Raw genomic sequence first — 18073 nt, 5'->3', positions numbered from 1 at the left:
TTAATTATTTAGTTGTGGCCTTTGTCTTGGTTTCATGAATTTATTAATGTCTTATTGTGGGAAAAGTGAAAGTCTTCACTGTAAAGTATAAGATCTTTTGAAGATGGGCTGGGATTGTAGCTCACTGGTAGAGCACTTGTCTAGTATGTGTGAGGCCCTGGGTTTGATCCCCAGTACCACATAAAATAAGTAAACAAGATAAAGCATGTGTCCATCTACAACTAAAAAAAAGATCTTTTGAAGTATTAATATTTTTTTTGCTGGTAGTGATGAGTACTTTTCATAAATCAAAAGTTTTGCCAGGTACCATGGCGCATGCCTGTAATCACAGCAGCTTGGGAGGCTAGGGCAGGAGGATCCTGAGTTCAAATCTGCCCTTAGCAACTGTGAGGTGTTAAGCAACTCAATGAGACTCTGTCTCTAAATAAAATACAAAATAGGGTTAGGGATGTGGCTTAGTGGTGCAGTGTCCTTGAGTTCAATTCCTGGTATCAAAAAAAGAAAAGAGGGGCTGGAGTTGTAGCTCAGTGGTGGAGTGCTTGCCCCTCGTGCATGAGGCCCTGGGCTTGATCCTTAGCACCACATAAATAAATAAATGAATAAATAACCAAAAATAAGATATTTTAAAAAAAAGTTTTGAGTTCTAATTTGAATTGAATTTGGTTGGGATTGAAATGAAGGGAGCCTCTGGTAGTCTCCCAGTAATTACTTTACAATATACCTCTGAACGGAGGGCCTAGTGCACTAGTATTTTGTTTGTTTGCTTATTATTTTTTATAATGAATGGGGACCCAGCCCAGAATCTCACACTTACTAGGCAAATGTTCTGCTATGGATTGTACTCTGGGCTCTTCAACTGTTTTATGTATTATTTTCAAGATGATCCTCTCTCTTTCCTAGGAACTTACAAAAAGTTCTTATAGGAACTTGGCATTACTTTGAATGTTCTTTATTAATCATATATTCTGGACCTCTTCTCTTTTCACGGTGGCCATGTAATGATTTTTAGTTCATTTACATTTTCTCTTGTATTTGAAAAAATTAAATATTTATTATGCTTTTTCTTGATTTTATAATTTTGCTTTTTAAAGACTTACAATAACAGCACTAGGAGAAAAGTTGAATGATTACTGGAATGAAATGAAAGTGAAGAAAAATTCAGAATATCCTTTAAATTTGCCAGTTGAAGATATACAGTAAGTACATTTAAAAAGTACCAACTCACTCTATTGTCAAGATGTGGTATTGGAGAATAAAGTGATTGTACTGTTTCACAAACTCTTTTTAAAAATTTTTTTAGTTGTATATGGACTCAACGCCTTTATTTTATTTTTTTTATGTGGTGCTAAGATCGAACCTCATGCCAGTATTCACCCATCTATATGATACATGCTTATATCTTATTTCATTTTAAAATGCAAATCTCAACACATTAAATTGATTTCATAATCATAACAAGTTACATTTTATAGTTTGAAAAAACAGTGGTCTAGTGCAAACATGAGCATGAATCTAAAACAAGTACAGATTCTGGTTCTGCTTATGTATAAAGTATTAACAGTATGATGATATCTATATGTATCAATAAGGAAGATATCCCAGATGTAATGAAAAATAATAAAGATGCAGCTCAGTATATAAATTCCCTCCCCACTTTTTTGTTTTTTGAGCATACATATACACATCTCTATTTTCATAAACATGGAAAATTTTTGCCATGATTCAAAAAATTAACAGAGGTCATCTCCTGAAAGAAAAGCTTTTTACTTCGTAAACTTCTGGAATATTTTGAAGTTTTGTTTACCAATATAAATGAGGGTTTTTTTTTTTGTGGTTCTGGGATCGAACCCAGGACCTTGTGCATGCAAGGCAAGCACTCTACCAACTGAGCTATATCCCCAGCCCCTATAAAATGAATTTTTATCCTTTGGTTTTGGTGCTAGGGATTTACTCTAGGATCTTGTGTATGCCAAACACAATGCCTGTTTTTTAAAAACTAGATTAAAAATGTTATTGACATTATGGTGATGTCTTAATATGTAAAATGGGTCTGCATAACTTATTTATAGAACTTGTAATTTTCAATGAGAAAAATATAAAGGCAAGGGGCTGGAGATGTGGCTCAAGTGGTAGTGCGCTCGCCTGGCATGCATGCGGCCCGGGTTCGATCCTCAGCACCACATACAAACAAAGATATTGTGTCCGCCGAAAACCAAAAAATAAATATTAAAAAATTCTCTCTCTCTCTTAAAAAAAAAAAAAAAGATAAAAAAATAAAGGCAGTCTATGAACTTCCATAAAAAGAAAAGTACAATATTATATGTCAAATTTTTTTACATTTTGACAAATTCAGAAACATAATTATATAAGAAAGCAAAAGAACACACAACAAAAAATTGGTTAAATTATAGAAATGTAGTTTCTTTGTTTTTTATACTTGGGAGTTTTACTGTGCTAATAAATAAACTATAGATAGATTCAATACTGTAGATGTTAACTTTTTTTTTTTTTAATTCAGTGGAACTTTATTTTGCTTTATTTGTATGTAATGCTGAAACTCAAACCTAGGGCCTCACACATGCTAGGCAAGGGCTCTACCACAGAGCTACAACCTCAGTCCTAGATGCTAACTTAATGTAAATTTCACAAGGCATTTGTAATTTTTTAAGTTGTTATTATCATCAAACAAATTTAATAGTATGTTATTAAACAAGATAGTGAAATTGTTTTGTTCAAATTGACCTATGACCTTTATTTAACTTTTTGGAGATAGCCAATATCGTTATTTTTTTAAAATATGTATAATAATAATAGCTATGTCACAGATTTTTCAGGAAAAGAGTTCAGTGACTAGACATTTTATGCTAGAAATAATATAAAAATCAAATGAAGTCCTTAAGGGTCTATATTTCTTTCCTTTTTTATGTTCTTTAAATTCTAAAAGTTTTTTTAGTAGTAGATGGACAGAATGCCTTTTTATTATTTATATGTGGTGCTGAGGATTGAACCAAGGCCTCACACATGCTAGGCAAGTTGTCTACCACTGAGCCACAATCCCAGCCCAGGGGTCTGTATTCCTACAGTGTTGGTTTTATTTTGTTACAGGAAACGTCCTGATCAAATGTGGGTTCAGTGTGATTCCTGTCTGAAGTGGCGAAAATTACCAGATGGGATAGATCAACTTCCAGAAAAATGGTATTGCTCCAATAACCCTGACCCACAGTTCAGGTACCATATAGTTGGTAGTACCCTTTTTGAAAAGGCAGAAAGTGCTTTTTAATATGTATGAATAGGCACTGGTGACATGTTACTCCTATTTGATTTTTGCCTAGAAACTGTGAAGTTCCAGAAGAACCTGAAGATGAAGATTTGGTACATCCCACTTATGAAAAAACCTACAAAAAGAAGTAAGTGCTGTATTCATGTCTGGTGAGAATATGATGCTTAAATCATAAGTAGCAATGTTTGGCAGCATTAATTGATGTTTCCCCCAAGGCAAAGCTAGTATAACTAAAAAAGATGATATGGAATGCATAATATCAAGCACTTTTTTTCCTTACGTTTGTGCTGTGAACATCTTTTCTTCATCACTTGGTGATATTGCTATCCTATTTATAAGTTATATAAAGTATTTTGATCATTTTGAACTGTACATGAACTGTAAGTGAACACATTACCCTTAGGAACTAACAGTCTTAACAGAGAAGGTGATGTGTGTGTATTACAAATTAGAAGTTTGCAACTGTTGTGAAAGGTACATTGTAATATTATAAGGAAGCTCTTAAGGAGAGTCTTCTAGCTGGGGTTGCAGAGCTGGTGGTTAGAAATAGGTCATGAAACTTCATGAAGAAGGTCATTTTTATAATAGGCTTTGCAGGATGGGTAAGAGCCTAATTAGAGTAAATATGTGAGTGGTAATAATGCAAAATGGAAGTGGAGCAAATAAGATGGGAAAACTTAAGGCTAATGTACTACTGTACACAGAAGCTGACTTCACTAAAAATCTTTCTGGTGTACTATTCTTTAGTTAAATTTAGTAGCCGTATTAGAACTAAAGAAACCAGTTAGAAGCCTATGTGATATTCTAGTTTAAAGATTTGCAGTTCAGTCTGTAGGGATACGAAGTTTTGTTTAAAAGTTAATTAAAAATATAAAAAGTATTCCCTTATCTAAGGGTTTGCCACTCATTATAATGAAATTAAAGCAAAGTTTAGTGTACATATCTGAGTAATTGGTATTGAAGGAGCAGGTATAACATTAGGAAATGGGATGGAGGTGTAATAATAAGGTAAATTTAAATGTTCATTTTTCATCTTTTCTTTTAAAGCAACAAAGAAAAATTCAGGATCAGACAACCAGAAGTGATACCACGGGTAATTAAGCTTCCCATTTCATAGCTGTGGATTAATTTTGTTAGTACATAGCTTTAATCAATAATTGCCTTTTTTTTTTTAATTTTAACTTTTTTAGTTTCAGGTGGACACAATGTCTTTATTTTACTTTATGTGGTGCTGAAGATTGAACTCAGTGCCTCACGCATGCTAGGCGAGTGTTCTACCACTGAGCCACAACCCCAGCCCCAATAATTGCCTTTTATTTTTTTATTTTATTTTTTTTTTAATTAATTTTTATTGTAGGTTGTTCAAAACATTACATAGTTCTTGATATATCATAATTCACACTTTGATTCAAGTGGGATATGAACTCCCATTTTTACCCCATATACAGATTGCAGAATCACATCAGTTGCACATTGATTTACATATTGCCATTCTGGAGTCTGTTGTATTCTGCTGCCTTTCCCATCCTCCACTATCCCCCCTCCCCCCTCCCCTCCCCTCTTCTCTCTCTACCCCCTCTACTGTAATTCATTTCTCCCCCTTATATTTTCCCTCCTTTCCCCTCACTTCCTCTTGTATGTAATTTTGTATACCCCTGAGGGTCTCCTTCCATTTACATGCAATTTCCCTTCTCTCTCCCTTTCCCTCCCACCTCTCATCCCTGTTTAATGTTAATCTTCTTCTCATGCTCTTCTTCCCTACTCTGTTCTTAGTAACTCTCCTTATATCAAAGAAGACATTTGGCATTTGTTTTTAAGGGATTGGCTAGCTTCACTTAGCATAATCTGCTCTAATGCCATCCATTTCCCTCCAAATTCTATGATTTTGTCATTTCTTAATGCAGAGTAATACTCCATTGTGTATAAATGCCACATTTTTTTTATCCATTCGTCTATTGAAGGGCATCTAGGTTGGTTCCACAGTCTTGCTATTGTGAATTGTGCTGCTATGAACATGGATGTAGCAGTGTCCCTATAGTGTGCTCTTTTTAGGTCTTTAGGGAATAGACCGAGTAGTGGAATAGCTGGATCAAATGGTGGTTCCATTCCGAGCTTTCCAAGAAATCTCCATACTGCTTTCCAAATTGGCCGCACCAATTTGCAGTCCCACCAGCAATGTACAAGAGTACCATTTTCTCCACATCCTCGCCAGCACTTGTTGCTGTTTGACTTCCTAATGGCTGCCAATCTTACTGGAGTGAGATGGTATCTTAGGGTGGTTTTGATTTGCATTTCTCTGACTGCTAGAGATGGTGAGCATTTTTTCATATACTTGTTGATTGATTGTATGTCCTCCTCTGAGAAATTTCTGTTCAGGTCCTTGGCCCATTTGTTGATTGGGTTATTCGTTATCTCATTGTCTAATTTTTTTAGTTCTTTGTATATTCTGGATATTAGGGCTCTGTCTGAAGTGTGAGGAGTAAAGATTTGTTCCCAGGACGTAGGCTCCCTATTCACCTCTCTTATTGTTTCTTTTGCTGAGAAAAAACTTTTTAGTTTTAGTAAGTCCCATTTGTTGATTCTAGTTATTAACTGTTGTGCTATGGGTGTCCTATTGAGGAATTTGGAGCCCGACCCCACAGTATGTAGATCATAGCCAACTTTTTCTTCTATCAGACGCCATGTCTCTGATTTGATATCAAGTTCCTTGATCCACTTTGAGTTAACTTTTGTGCATGGCGAGAGAAAGGGATTCAGTTTCATTTTGTTGCATATGGATTTCCAGTTTTCCCAACACCATTTGTTGAAGATGCTATCCTTCTTCCATTTCATGCTTTTAGCCCCTTTATCAAATATAAGATAGTTGTAGTTTTGTGGATTGGTTTCTGTGTCCTCTATTCTGTACCATTGGTCCACCTGCCTGTTTTGGTACCAGTACCATGCTGTTTTTGTTACTATTGCTCTGTAGTATAGTTTGAAGTCTGGTATAGCTATACCGCCTGATTCACATTTCCTGCTTAGAATTGTTTTTGCTATTCTGGGTCTTTTATTTTTCCATATGAATTTCATGATTGCTTTCTCTATTTCTACAAGAAATGCCATTGGGATTTTGATTGGCATTGCATTAAACCTATAGAGAACTTTTGGTAATATCGCCATTTTGATGATGTTACTTCTACCTATCCATGAACAGGGTATATTTTTCCATCTTCTAAGATCTTCTTCTATTTCTCTCTTTAGAGAGAAGAATGGGTTTATTTTGGTTTATGTATATGTTCCATTCCTTTCTCAAAAAATATATTCTTAGCATCTCTCAGTAAGTTCTATACTATAATGTCACCACGTTACTAAATCTTTTTTTGGCTTTGTGGGCCACGTGGATGTTTTTATTTTGTTTGTTTGTGTGTTTTTTTGTTTTTTAATCTGGTGTTGGGAATTGAAGCTGGGGCCTTGTGTATGTGAGGCAAGCACTCTACCAACTAAGCTATATCCCGAGTCGCACATAGATTGTGTTTGTTTTTTTTTTTAAGATGTCAATGGACCTTTGTTTTTATTTATTTGTATGCAATGCTGGGAATTGAACCCAGTACCTCAAACATGCTAGGCAAGTACTCTACCACTGAGTCACAACCCCAGCCCCCCCACAGAGTTTTTATTGCATATTTTTTCTTGTGTTTACATCCTTTAAAAATGTAAAACCATTTTTAGCCCATTTCTAGGCTGGATTTGGCTTATTGGTATATTTTTACTCCCTGGTTAGCATATATTTAGGATAGTTCTCAATATCCCATGAGATAATAGGAAAAGAGAAGCTTGTATCTTGGGTTTCAGGTACATAACATTTAGGTAGTTCTTTTAAAGATCTGTTTTTGTCCTCCAACAGATTAATGCTGAACTGTTTCGGACAACCCCTGTTTCAAGTCAGAGTTTTTCTCCTGTGAGGGAAAGTATTTCAAGGGGACATCATTCAGAAGTGACAAATTCCTATCCAACAAGACCTATAAATAATCATCGAGTTTCACCCCAGTCTGAACCTGAGAACAACAGGTTTGTTGTGTTTTTCTATTTGTGGAATATTGAATTGAGCCTTTATGTGACATTTCTATGGCAATAATGCAATTCTAGGCAATTACAATTTATATGAATATAAAATATCTTAAGGACAAATTACTTTGCTTTTATTATCGAAATTTTCCTCCATCCTCAAGGTTGCCGAACATACTGCCCAAATAGCAAACCAGTATAGATAGCCCTCCAAGTGGGGAAAAAGTAATCCATTGGTGATAAATTGACAGGAAACTACATAAAGAAAATGAGGACTGGTGTTGTGGCTCAGTGGTAGAGCACTCACCTTGCACGTGTGAAGCACTGGGTTTGATCCTTAGTACCACATAAACATAAATTAATTAAATAGAGGTATTGTGTCCGTCTACAACTTAAAAAAAAAAAAAAAAAAATGAAGCAGGTTTTAGGCCCAGCATGGTAGTTCATGTCTGTAATCACAACTGCTTGGGAGGCTGAGGCAGGAGGATCGCAAGTTCAAAGCCAGCCTCAGCAAAAGCAAGGAGCTAAACAACTCTGTGAGACCCAGTCTCTAAATAAAATAAAAAAGGGCTGGGGATGTGGCTTAGTGGTTGAGTGCCCCTGAGTCCAATCTCTGGTACCAAAAAAGAAAAGAAAAAAGAAACAGATATTAGGAAGGAAAAATAAAAGTATGTAAGTATGTATTTAACCTCAAATATATTAGTAAGTACACAAAATATAAATGGGAAATGAGGCAAGTTTTAATTCAGGGAAACTGTTCTATTTGAAATGATAGGGAATACTAGTTTGCTTTATGGTTTATCTTTGGTCACTGAATGCTGATAAAAACTGTGATGCACAAATGAAAATGGAAGTGCTATTCCCTTTAATACAAAGACAAGATCTGGGGTAGGGACCTTATGTTTTGGGTATGTATTCCTTGGAATGCTTCAAAGAGCTCAGATGAAGAGATCTTTTACAGTATACAGATCTAGTGCTTGAAGGAGATCTCAATAGTCAATTATTTCCTGATCTGTAAAAGGAGAAAATAATGACTTCATTGATTTAATGATCAATTCTGTAAATCTGTTTTTTTTTTTTTTTTTAAATGAGCATGGGCTTTTTTTTTTTTTTTTAATTTGTTGAGCATGGGCATTTATTAAAAGTTTAAGATAATGCTGGGCACAGTGGCACTCCTCAGGAGGCTGAGGCTGGAGGATCACAAGTTTGAAGCCAGCCTCAGTAGTGAGACCCTGTCTTAAAATAAAAACATTAAGGGGCTGGGGTTGTGGCTCAGTGTACAGTGCTCACCAAGCACGTGAGGGGTGTTGGGTTTGATTCTCAGCACCACATAAAAATAAAATAAAGGTATTGTGTCCAACTACAACTAAAACAAAATATTTAAAAACATAAAAATGTTAAAATGGCTGGGAATGTAGCTCAATGGTAGAACATCCCTGGGTTCAATCCCATACTACCCCCAAAATAATAGTAATAATTATTATTATTATTATTTTTTTTTTAAATATTTATTTATTAGTTCTCGGCAGACACAACATCTTTGTTTGTACGTGATGCTGAGGATCGAACCCGGGCCGCACGCATGCCAGGCGAGCGCGCTACCACTTGAGCCACATCCCCAGCCCTAATTTTTATTATTTTTAAAAAAATTTATAATAGTGCATTTGTTAGAATCATTACTTAATGGTTATCCATTTTGTTTGTAATTTATAATCTTACATTTTATATATAATTTTTTTCCAGTCTAAAACGGAGGCTTTCTACTCGTTCCTCAATTTTGAATGTGAAGAATCGGAGATTAAGTAATCAAACATTTGAAAATTCAGCTCATAAAGATGACAATGATGATGATGAAGATGTGATCATCTTAGAAGAAAACAGTACTCCCAAACCTGCAGTAGATCATGATGTGGAAGTTAAACTAGAACAGAGTCACATTGAACAAAGTAGTGTTCAAGTTGAGCTTGTGGGCAGTGGTAAACCTTGTGGGCAGGCTAACTCAACATCATCCAGGTGTGATCAGGGTACTACTGCAGCCACCCAGACGGAAGCACCAAGTTTAGTTATTAAAAAGGAAGAAATTATTGAAGATGAGATAGATGTAAGAAATGATATAGCAATACTGCCCTCCTGCGTAGATGCTGAAGGAAAGATACAGGAAGCCCAGGAAACCTTTGCTAAGGCTGCAGATGATGTTGGCTGTCAGTTACAGGAGCTGAGAAATGAACTACTTTTAGTCACTCAAGAAAAAGATAATTATAAGAGACAGTGTCATACATTTACAGACCAAATCAAAGTGTTGCAACAAAGAATACTAGAAATGAACGACAAATATGTGAAGAAGGAAACTTGTCATCAATCTACTGAAACTGATATATTTTTACTTGAGAGTATTAATGGCAAATCTGAAAGTCCAGACCATGTGGTATCTCAGTATCGGCAAGCTTTGGAAGAAATAGAAAGGCTGAAAAAACAGTGTAGTGCTTTGCAACATGTAAAGGCTGAATGCAGCCAGTGTTCTAATAGTGAGAGTAAAAGTGAGATGGATGAAATGGCTGTGCAGCTTGACAGTGTATTTAGACAACTGGACAAATGCAGTATTGAGAGGGACCAGTACAAAAATGAGGTGAGTTGTATCATTTCACATAATCTTGAAAGTCCAGGGCTATTTAAAACTTAAGGAACTGCTAGATTGGAAAACTTTCATTTCATAAATAAATAAGTGTTTGTTACTCTCCTGGTTCTTAACAAGGGGGTTGGGCCTATTGGGGGCATGTAGTTGATGTAGGTGTATTTGGTTCTTACAACATTTGAGGAGATTGCTGGAAAAGAGTGGATGTATCTAGATAAAGGTAAGTTCTGTAGTGCACAGGGTATAGCTGTGAGATAGATTATTATCTTGTTCAGAATATGGATACCATCCCTTTTAGATATTTAATTCCTCAATATAGTCAGAACTTTGCATCCATTATTAGTATGCCTTTCAATAACCATAATGAGTTAGATGTTGATATCCATATCTTATAGACGAACTCTCTGAGGATTAGGTTTGTTCTCAAATGGCACAATATCTCGAAGTTACCAAAAACAGACTTCTTTATTGTTCCTTTGCTTCTCATTATGCAGTTGTGTTCTCAGATGGCTCTTCAGGACCAGCCATCATATCTGCTTTCCAAGCTGCAAGAAAGAGAAGGGGTATAGTTTCTTGCAGTTGCTTGTAGTCCATCTTGCAGAACTTAAGTCACCTGGTTAGTGGGTGCCTGTCAGGGAAATGGAATCGGTCTAAGGGGTCTTTTACTGAAGAAAGAGAAACAGTAGTTACCAGGAAATAATTGGTAGGTAGCTTCCACTTCAAATCCAAGAAGCTCCTTTTTAATCTATTTTATGTACATTATATTTTGTAATGTTTAAGAGAGTTTCCTTGCTCCTTCCTGGAAATATTGCTGACATAACTGTTCACTCAGACATTCTTCATGATATGTTAGGTCAGGATCTAGATGACAAAATATATAACAGTCAATACAAGCTTATTATAAGTTGGTATTAAGTGTGTAAGAAATGAAAACCACAGTGACAGCAAAATTTAGGCACAAGTGTCTTTCAAAGTTTCAATTTTTAGGTACCATTCATGTAGTTATTAACGTTTTGTTTTCTTTTACTATAAAAAGATGTAGAAATAAAGCTATACAAATGAAACTTTGTGTAAAATTATTGGGTGTATTTAACATTTTTTGATAACTGGTAATATTTATCATGCCAGTTCTCTATTTCTTACTTTAAATTTGCACTTTAACATTTTTAAATTTTAGTTATAAAGTTAATTTATATTTTTGTCAGGTTGAATTATTGGAAATGGAAAAATCACAGATTCGTTCTCGGTGTGAAGAACTCAAAACTGAAATTGAACAGTTAAAATCTGCAAGTCCTCAGAGAGGAACAGATGTTTCAACTTCAAGTAACATTGAGGAGTCTGTAAATTATGCAGATGGGGAAAGGTAATATTAAATGAGGTATTTTGCTGGGGCTGCAGTTAGAGTAGAATGCTTTTTTTTTCTATTAACACACATTAAATATTGTTCTATAAAAAGAAGTCATTGATGTCTGCTGTCATCCCAGTGTTCTATACAGATTCAAAAGAGGTAACATCATTATCCCTTCAAGTTTCAGTTAAGGTTCTGTTTAAGTGAAAGAACCTAGAAGGAACAAAAAATGGTTTGAGACAGGTAATCCCAGTGGCTTGGGGACTGAGGCAGGAAGATCACAAGTTCAGAGTCACCCTCAGCAACTTAGCAAGGCTCTAAGCAAATTAGCGAGACCCTGCCTCAAAATAAAAAAGAAATATATATATATATACACACACACACACCACACTTTCTAAAACCATTCATCTGTTGATGGGCATCTGGGTTGATTCCATAATTTTAGATTCTTATGAGCTGTGCTGCTATGAACATTGATGTGGCTGTGTTGCCTAGTATGCTGATTTTAGTTTTTTTTTTTTTTTAAAGAAAATACTCAGGAGTAGGATAGGTGGGACATATGGTAGTTCCATGCCTAGTTTTTTGAGGAATTTCCAACTGCTTTCCATTTTATGTACATTATTTTTTTGTGATGTTTCAGAGAGTGGTTGTACTAGTCTACAGTCCTCTAACAATGTATTAGTGTTCCTTTCTCCCCACAACCTGTCCAGCATTTACTGTTGTTTGTTTTTTTTGTTTGTTTTTTGTACCAGGGATTGACTCCAGGAGCGCTCAACCACCGAGCCATGTCTCCTGTGCTTTTATATATATATATGTTTAATTTTTTTTTTTAAGTTATAGATGGACACAAAACCTTTATTTATTTATTTTTATGTGGTGCTGAGGATCCAACCCGGTGCTTCACACATGCCAGATGAGTGCGTTACCACTGAGCCACAACCCCAGTCCTTCTTATTTATATTTTATCTAGAGTCGGGGTCTTGCTAAGTTACTGAGGCTGGGTTTGAATTTGAGATCCTCTTGCTTCAGCCTCACCAGTCACTGGGATTACAGGTGTGTGTCATCATGCTTGGCTTGTTGTTTACATTCTTATTTTTTTTGGCGTGGGGGCGGTACCGAGGATTGAACTCAGGAGCACCCAAGCACTGACTCCCATCCCCAGCCCTATTTTGTATTTCATTATTTTATTTAGAGACAGGGTCTCACTGAATTGCTTAGTACCTTGCCATTGCTGAGGCTGGCTTTGAACTCCTGTCTCAGCCTCATGAGCTGCTGGGATACAGACATGCACCACTGAGCCTGGCCTGTTTATATTCTTGATCATTGCCATTCTGACTGGAGTACTGGAGTGAGATAGAATCTTAATGAGGTTTTAATTTGCATTTCCCTGACTGATAGAGATATTAAACATTATATCATATATTTATTGGCCTTTTGTGTTTCTTCTATTAAGAAGTTTCTGTTTAGGTCTTTTGCCCATTTATTGATTGGGTGATTTTTTTTTTTTTTTGGTGTTAAATATTTTTAGTTCTTTGTATATTTGGATATTAATCCCCTATTGGAGGAGTAGCTGGCCAAGATCATCTCCATTCTGTGTGCTCTCTTCATGCTCTTAATCATTTCCTTAAGCTGTCTAGCATATCACTATTTTCCAGGTGATATTGATACTTAAATTAGATATTTTGCTAGTCCATATTTTCTTCAGTCTGCAATTTAAAAGTATAAATAGGGACCAGACCAAACAAGTAATTTTAGAAACGCTGTGCTTTGACCTGGGCTAGCATTTGATGGGTAAGGAGATTAAAATCTAATGGATAAAATGAATTATTAAATCTAGTTCTTTAAGTGAAGTTTTGCTTTTCTTTTGTTTAACTCTGTTTCATTTTGCAAAGAGTTGATTCTAACGTTTTCACTTTAAAATTCTGTGTGTGGGGTAATCCATACTGATATTCATCTAATGAGTCTCCTATTTGTATTTGCAGCCTCAAACTTCGATCTCTTCGAGTTAATGTAGGACAACTGCTGGCCATGATTGTACCTGATCTTGATCTTCAGCAAGTGAATTATGATGTTGATGTAGTTGATGAGATTTTAGGGCAAGTTGTTGAGCAAATGAGTGAAATCAGTAGTACTTAAAGTATGTCTCATGAATTAATAAAATACTTGCCTAGTCCTTTTTGTTGTATGGCTTTCAAAATATAAACAGTTTTGTTCTTTAGTTTTGATAGGTAACAGACTGAAGAACCATTATCTTTACTGTATTCTATGCATTCAAATGTGGTCACAGATATTGTGGGCACATTTCCATCTTTTTTTAATGCCTGTGAATTGTTGGTATTGAGCAGCTGAATGGCTAACTTATGACTGTTTTGAATGTATATATTTGAATGTAAATATTAGGCCCATACATATTTTTTTATTGTTCCTAAAATACATAAGTGATTTTCACCAAGAGCTTTTCAGGTTGCCCCTAAGCTTTGTGCAATTTTTTCTGGTTGCCAAAAGAGTATTTTTCTTGGAATTGAGGGCTGTACCATGATATAAATGAAAATGCTACTACCTTTGATTTTCTTATAAAGGAGTTTAAATAATTTTTAAATAATGTAAGAGCACTCCTGATTACAGTCTGGTTATAAGGGAATGAGCATTAGTGTTTCTTTTCTATAAATTCCTATCTCTTGACACACATTATTCATGAAAATATTGTAAGCAAAAACTAACTCCATTTTGCAAGGGTTTTTCTTGTGCTGAGATTGCCAATCATGATCAAACACAAAGTGTTTTTATAGAACAAAGAAACAATCGTTAGTAAGTATTGAAAATATTAAATAACCACCAAGTTTACTTTTGAAGCCCATTTTTAGCTGTTTAGTCAGCATGGAGTGGGCACAATAATTATTTAATATTTCTTTTTGTGAAATTTCCTGTACAGCCTTTTGTAGGATTATTGCAGATTAATATGAGTTGAGAAAGACAATCTTTCTCGGCAATACTGCAAACCTTTTATTATATTACAGACCTAAGTGTTTTATATCCTGGAGTTAAGGAACAAACTGCCCTAGGATTATAGTATTACATGCCATAATATATGCTTTATTGTTTTATGTTTTGTGCAATCTTAAAGAAATAGCTTTTTATTAAGTATATATCTCTATGTGTATATAATTAAAAATCATATTTTCAACAACTAAAATAGGCATTATTTTTTCCAAAGTTTTATCATCGCTATTTATTTTTACTTTTATTTCTGAAAATTCAATACATATTCATTTTGTATGTATGCTTAATTATATGTCTGTCATACAGTATTGAATTTCTATTGTATATTACCTTCTGGAAAGAGCAAATAAATGAAGATTGTTTTTATTTGCTTGATAAAGTAATTGAAAGTGTATTTTTGGTATGAAACTGGTTTTGTCTCAATTGTAACTGCCCACATTTTTAAAATACATTGTAATAAAATATATGATGTCTGCCTCTTCAGATATCCTTTTTAAAAGATTCAATGTTAACTTCAAATTATTTTAAAACTAAAAATGTATCCTTTAGATTATCAGGTTGAGCTCATTCTACTAAATTAATTGTTAGACTAAGAGAGGCTGAGTTTGTTAGAGAGAATGTGTGTGTTTGTTGTATTCAAGAGGAAAACTTTTTCTTGTTTAAAAAAAAAAAAAAAAGCATTTCATCTGTACAAAACTTGCCTAAATGATGACACCTGTCTAAATCACACAAGTTTGTGAATATTTGTAGATGTAATAGGGTTTTTTTTGAATTTGCCATTTTTTCCTTCTTGCTGTTCAGCTTTTATATTTTTTAATTATCTATCTTAATTAATCTGAAAAAGTAATTGTGGAATTAGTAAGAGAAACTTGCAAAATTTTATTTTTTATTTTTATTTTTGGCAGTACTGAATGTTAAGCCCAGAGATACTCTACCCCTGAACTACACCCTAGTTCTTTTTGAGACAGTCTATATTGCCCAGGCTGGGCTTGAATTACAATCCTCCTACTTCAGGCTGGGATTACAGGACTGTGCCACTTCCATCTGGCTCTAAATTGGTTCTTTAGAAGTACTTCTATATTTTTCACTCCTTTAAGAAATATTGCCAAGATATGAGGCTGAAAATGTAACTAACAACAAACTTAAGACATCAAGGGCTTTTGCAAGACTTATCAGTTTTCCTTGTTGTTGAGTTTGTAGAAATCTAGTGTTGGGGGCTGGGAATGTGGCTCAAGCGGTAGCGAGCTCATGTCTGGCATGCGTGCAGCCCGGGTTCGATCCTCAGCACCACATACAAACAAAGATGTTGTGTCCGCCGAAAAACTAAAAAATAAATATTAAAAAATTCTCTCTCTCTCTTTAAAAAAAAAAAAAAAAAAAAACTAGTGTTGGAGGGAAGTCTTACTTACCAAAGTATGAGGAAGCCAAAAAAATCAGTCTAGACCTGCTTTGGTCAACTGAGTCTACAGAGTAGTGAATGCTGAGGGATGGCACAGACTCAGCGCAATGAACTTGTCCTGTGTCCTTCCTTTGGGCCTCAAATCCTAATGTGGGGGGTGGTCCTGCTGGTCATATTGCCTGTAATCTCAGATGCTTGGGTCTTACACTTGGGTCATACTGGTCATTGAGGAATCATTTAAGTGATTTCTTTTTTTTTTTTTTTTTTTAGTACTATACTGAGAATTGAATCCAGGGGTGTTTTACCACGGAGCTACATCCCCATCTTCCCCTTCCCCCTATTTTAAATTTTACATTTTGAGACAGAGTCTCACTAAGTTACTGAGGCTGGATTTGAACTTGGTGATGGATTATAAGTATGCGTTACCACACTTAGTGAGTCTGCACCCCATTCCTTTTTTTTGGTGGGGGGTACCAGGAATTGAATTCGGGCATTACTGAGCCACAAATTCCCAGCTCTATTTTGTATTTTATTTAGAGACAGGGTCCCAATGAGCTGATAAAGTGCCTCACTTTTGCTGAGGTTGGCTTTGAACTCAAGATCCTCCTGCCTCAGCCTCCTGAACTGCTGGGATTATAGGCGTGTGCCACCATATCTGCTTGCGCTCTATTAAGTCAGTTTTGGGGGATGGACCCAGATAAGTATTTTTGGATTTTTTTTTTTGTATCAGGTATTAAACCCAAGGGTGCTTAACTTATGAACCACATCCTCAGCCCTCCCACCCCCCTCCTTTTTTTTTGCTTTTATTACTGGAGATTTAATCCAGGGACATTTAACCACTGAGCCATATCTCCACTCTTTGTATTTGAGACAGGATCTCAATAAGTTGCTGAGGCTGGCCTTGAGCTTGTGATCCTCATGCTTTAGCTTCCTGAGCCACTGGGATTACAGGTGTGCACCACTGACTCCAACCCCATAATAGTATTTTTATGTATTTTTAGTTGTAGATGCACACAACACCTCTATTCATTCATTTATTTATTTTTATTTGGTGTTGAGGATCAAACCCAGTGCCTCATAGGTGTTAGGCAAGCGCTCTGCCCCTGAGCCACAACCCCAGCCCCCATAACAGTATTTTTTTAAGGCCTTCCCACCCCCAGTGTGCCATCAGAGCTGAGACTTATTGTTCTGTCTTCTGTTCATGAATATTTAAATACTGAACTCAAGTTGTTTATGAAACAAACTGGATCAGCATGGCCATTTTCTCCTTGGGACAGTCAGGAGGAAGTGTAAATGGAACATTGCTTAATACCTCTTGACAGGTAACCCTCATCGAGTTTTGTATGTTCTTTCAGAAAATATTGACTACCTACACAGATACATTAATATAATATATATAATATATAATATATGTATAAGATTTATTTTTAATGTGGTGCTGAGGATTGAACCTGTGCTTCACATGTGCTAGGCAAGTGCTCTGCCACTGAGCTACAACCCCAGTCCCTATTTATCTATTTTAATGGTATTAGGGATTGAACACAGGAGTTCTCTACCACTGAGCTACAGACTTTAATTTTTTAAAAAATATTTATTTTTTAGTTGTAGCTGGACACAGTACCTTTATTTATTTATATGTGATGCTGAGGATCGAACCCAGGGCCTTGCCTGTGCTAGGTGAGTGCTCTACCACTGAGCCACAACCCCAGCCCTTAATTTTATTTTATTTTGAGAGGATCTCACTAAGTTGCCCTGGGGTTGGTCTGGAACTTGCCATCCTCTGCCTCAGCTTCTCAAGAAGCTGGGATTATAGAAGTGTGCCACCATAGCCGGTTAGCTAGCTTTCAAAAAATGCCAGGAAAAGTCTCCTCAGATGAACCTGTGCATTTCTTTTATCAAGCAAAAGCAAAGCATCCCATGACATTTGTTTCCTGATCTAATAGGAAGCCCAGGGGTGGGCTAAGTCTCCTTTGGAAACTTACCCCACCTAAAAAGGCTTTCTGTATTTGTCTTTGTCTACTGATTGGTGTACAACTTCAAAATGTAAGTTATTGCTCTTTTTTTAATATTTATTTTTTGGTTGTTGAACACAATATCTCGATTTTATTTATTTATGTGATGCTGAGGATCAAATCCAGGGTCTCTCACATGTGAGGCCAGCGTTATACCCCTGAGCCACAACCCTAGTCCTTAATTGTGGCTCTTTTGTTTGTACTTGTGTGTATCATTAGTGATTGAACCCAGGATACTCTACCACTGAGCTATTTCCTCAGTACTTTTTGTTTGTTGGGTAGCAGCAATTGAACCGAGGGGCACTTAACCATTGAGCCACCGCTCCTGCCCTTCTAAAAATTTTAAATTTAGAGACAG

At 35.7% G+C, this 18073-nt stretch overlaps 1 protein-coding gene across 1 annotated transcript in view; it reads left to right on the top strand.

Moving 5' to 3' along the window:
* Morc3 (MORC family CW-type zinc finger 3) overlaps positions 1–14803 on the top strand; it is a 40553-nt gene extending 25750 nt beyond the window's left edge. The window contains exons 10-17 of the mRNA XM_076867333.1: positions 1092–1196; positions 3106–3228; positions 3333–3407; positions 4328–4373; positions 7164–7327; positions 9068–9950; positions 11162–11319; positions 13287–14803. Coding sequence (XP_076723448.1) covers positions 1092–1196; positions 3106–3228; positions 3333–3407; positions 4328–4373; positions 7164–7327; positions 9068–9950; positions 11162–11319; positions 13287–13440 — 1708 coding nt within the window. The 3' untranslated portion in view covers positions 13441–14803. The remainder of the gene's footprint in view (positions 1–1091; positions 1197–3105; positions 3229–3332; positions 3408–4327; positions 4374–7163; positions 7328–9067; positions 9951–11161; positions 11320–13286) is intronic.
* The last annotated feature ends 3270 nt before the right edge of the window (positions 14804–18073 follow it).

This window comes from Callospermophilus lateralis, chromosome 10 (assembly GCF_048772815.1).
Source record: "Callospermophilus lateralis isolate mCalLat2 chromosome 10, mCalLat2.hap1, whole genome shotgun sequence".
In the NCBI taxonomy this organism is placed as follows: Eukaryota; Metazoa; Chordata; class Mammalia; order Rodentia; family Sciuridae; genus Callospermophilus; species Callospermophilus lateralis.
This window is presented reverse-complemented; position numbering and strand designations above follow the sequence as displayed.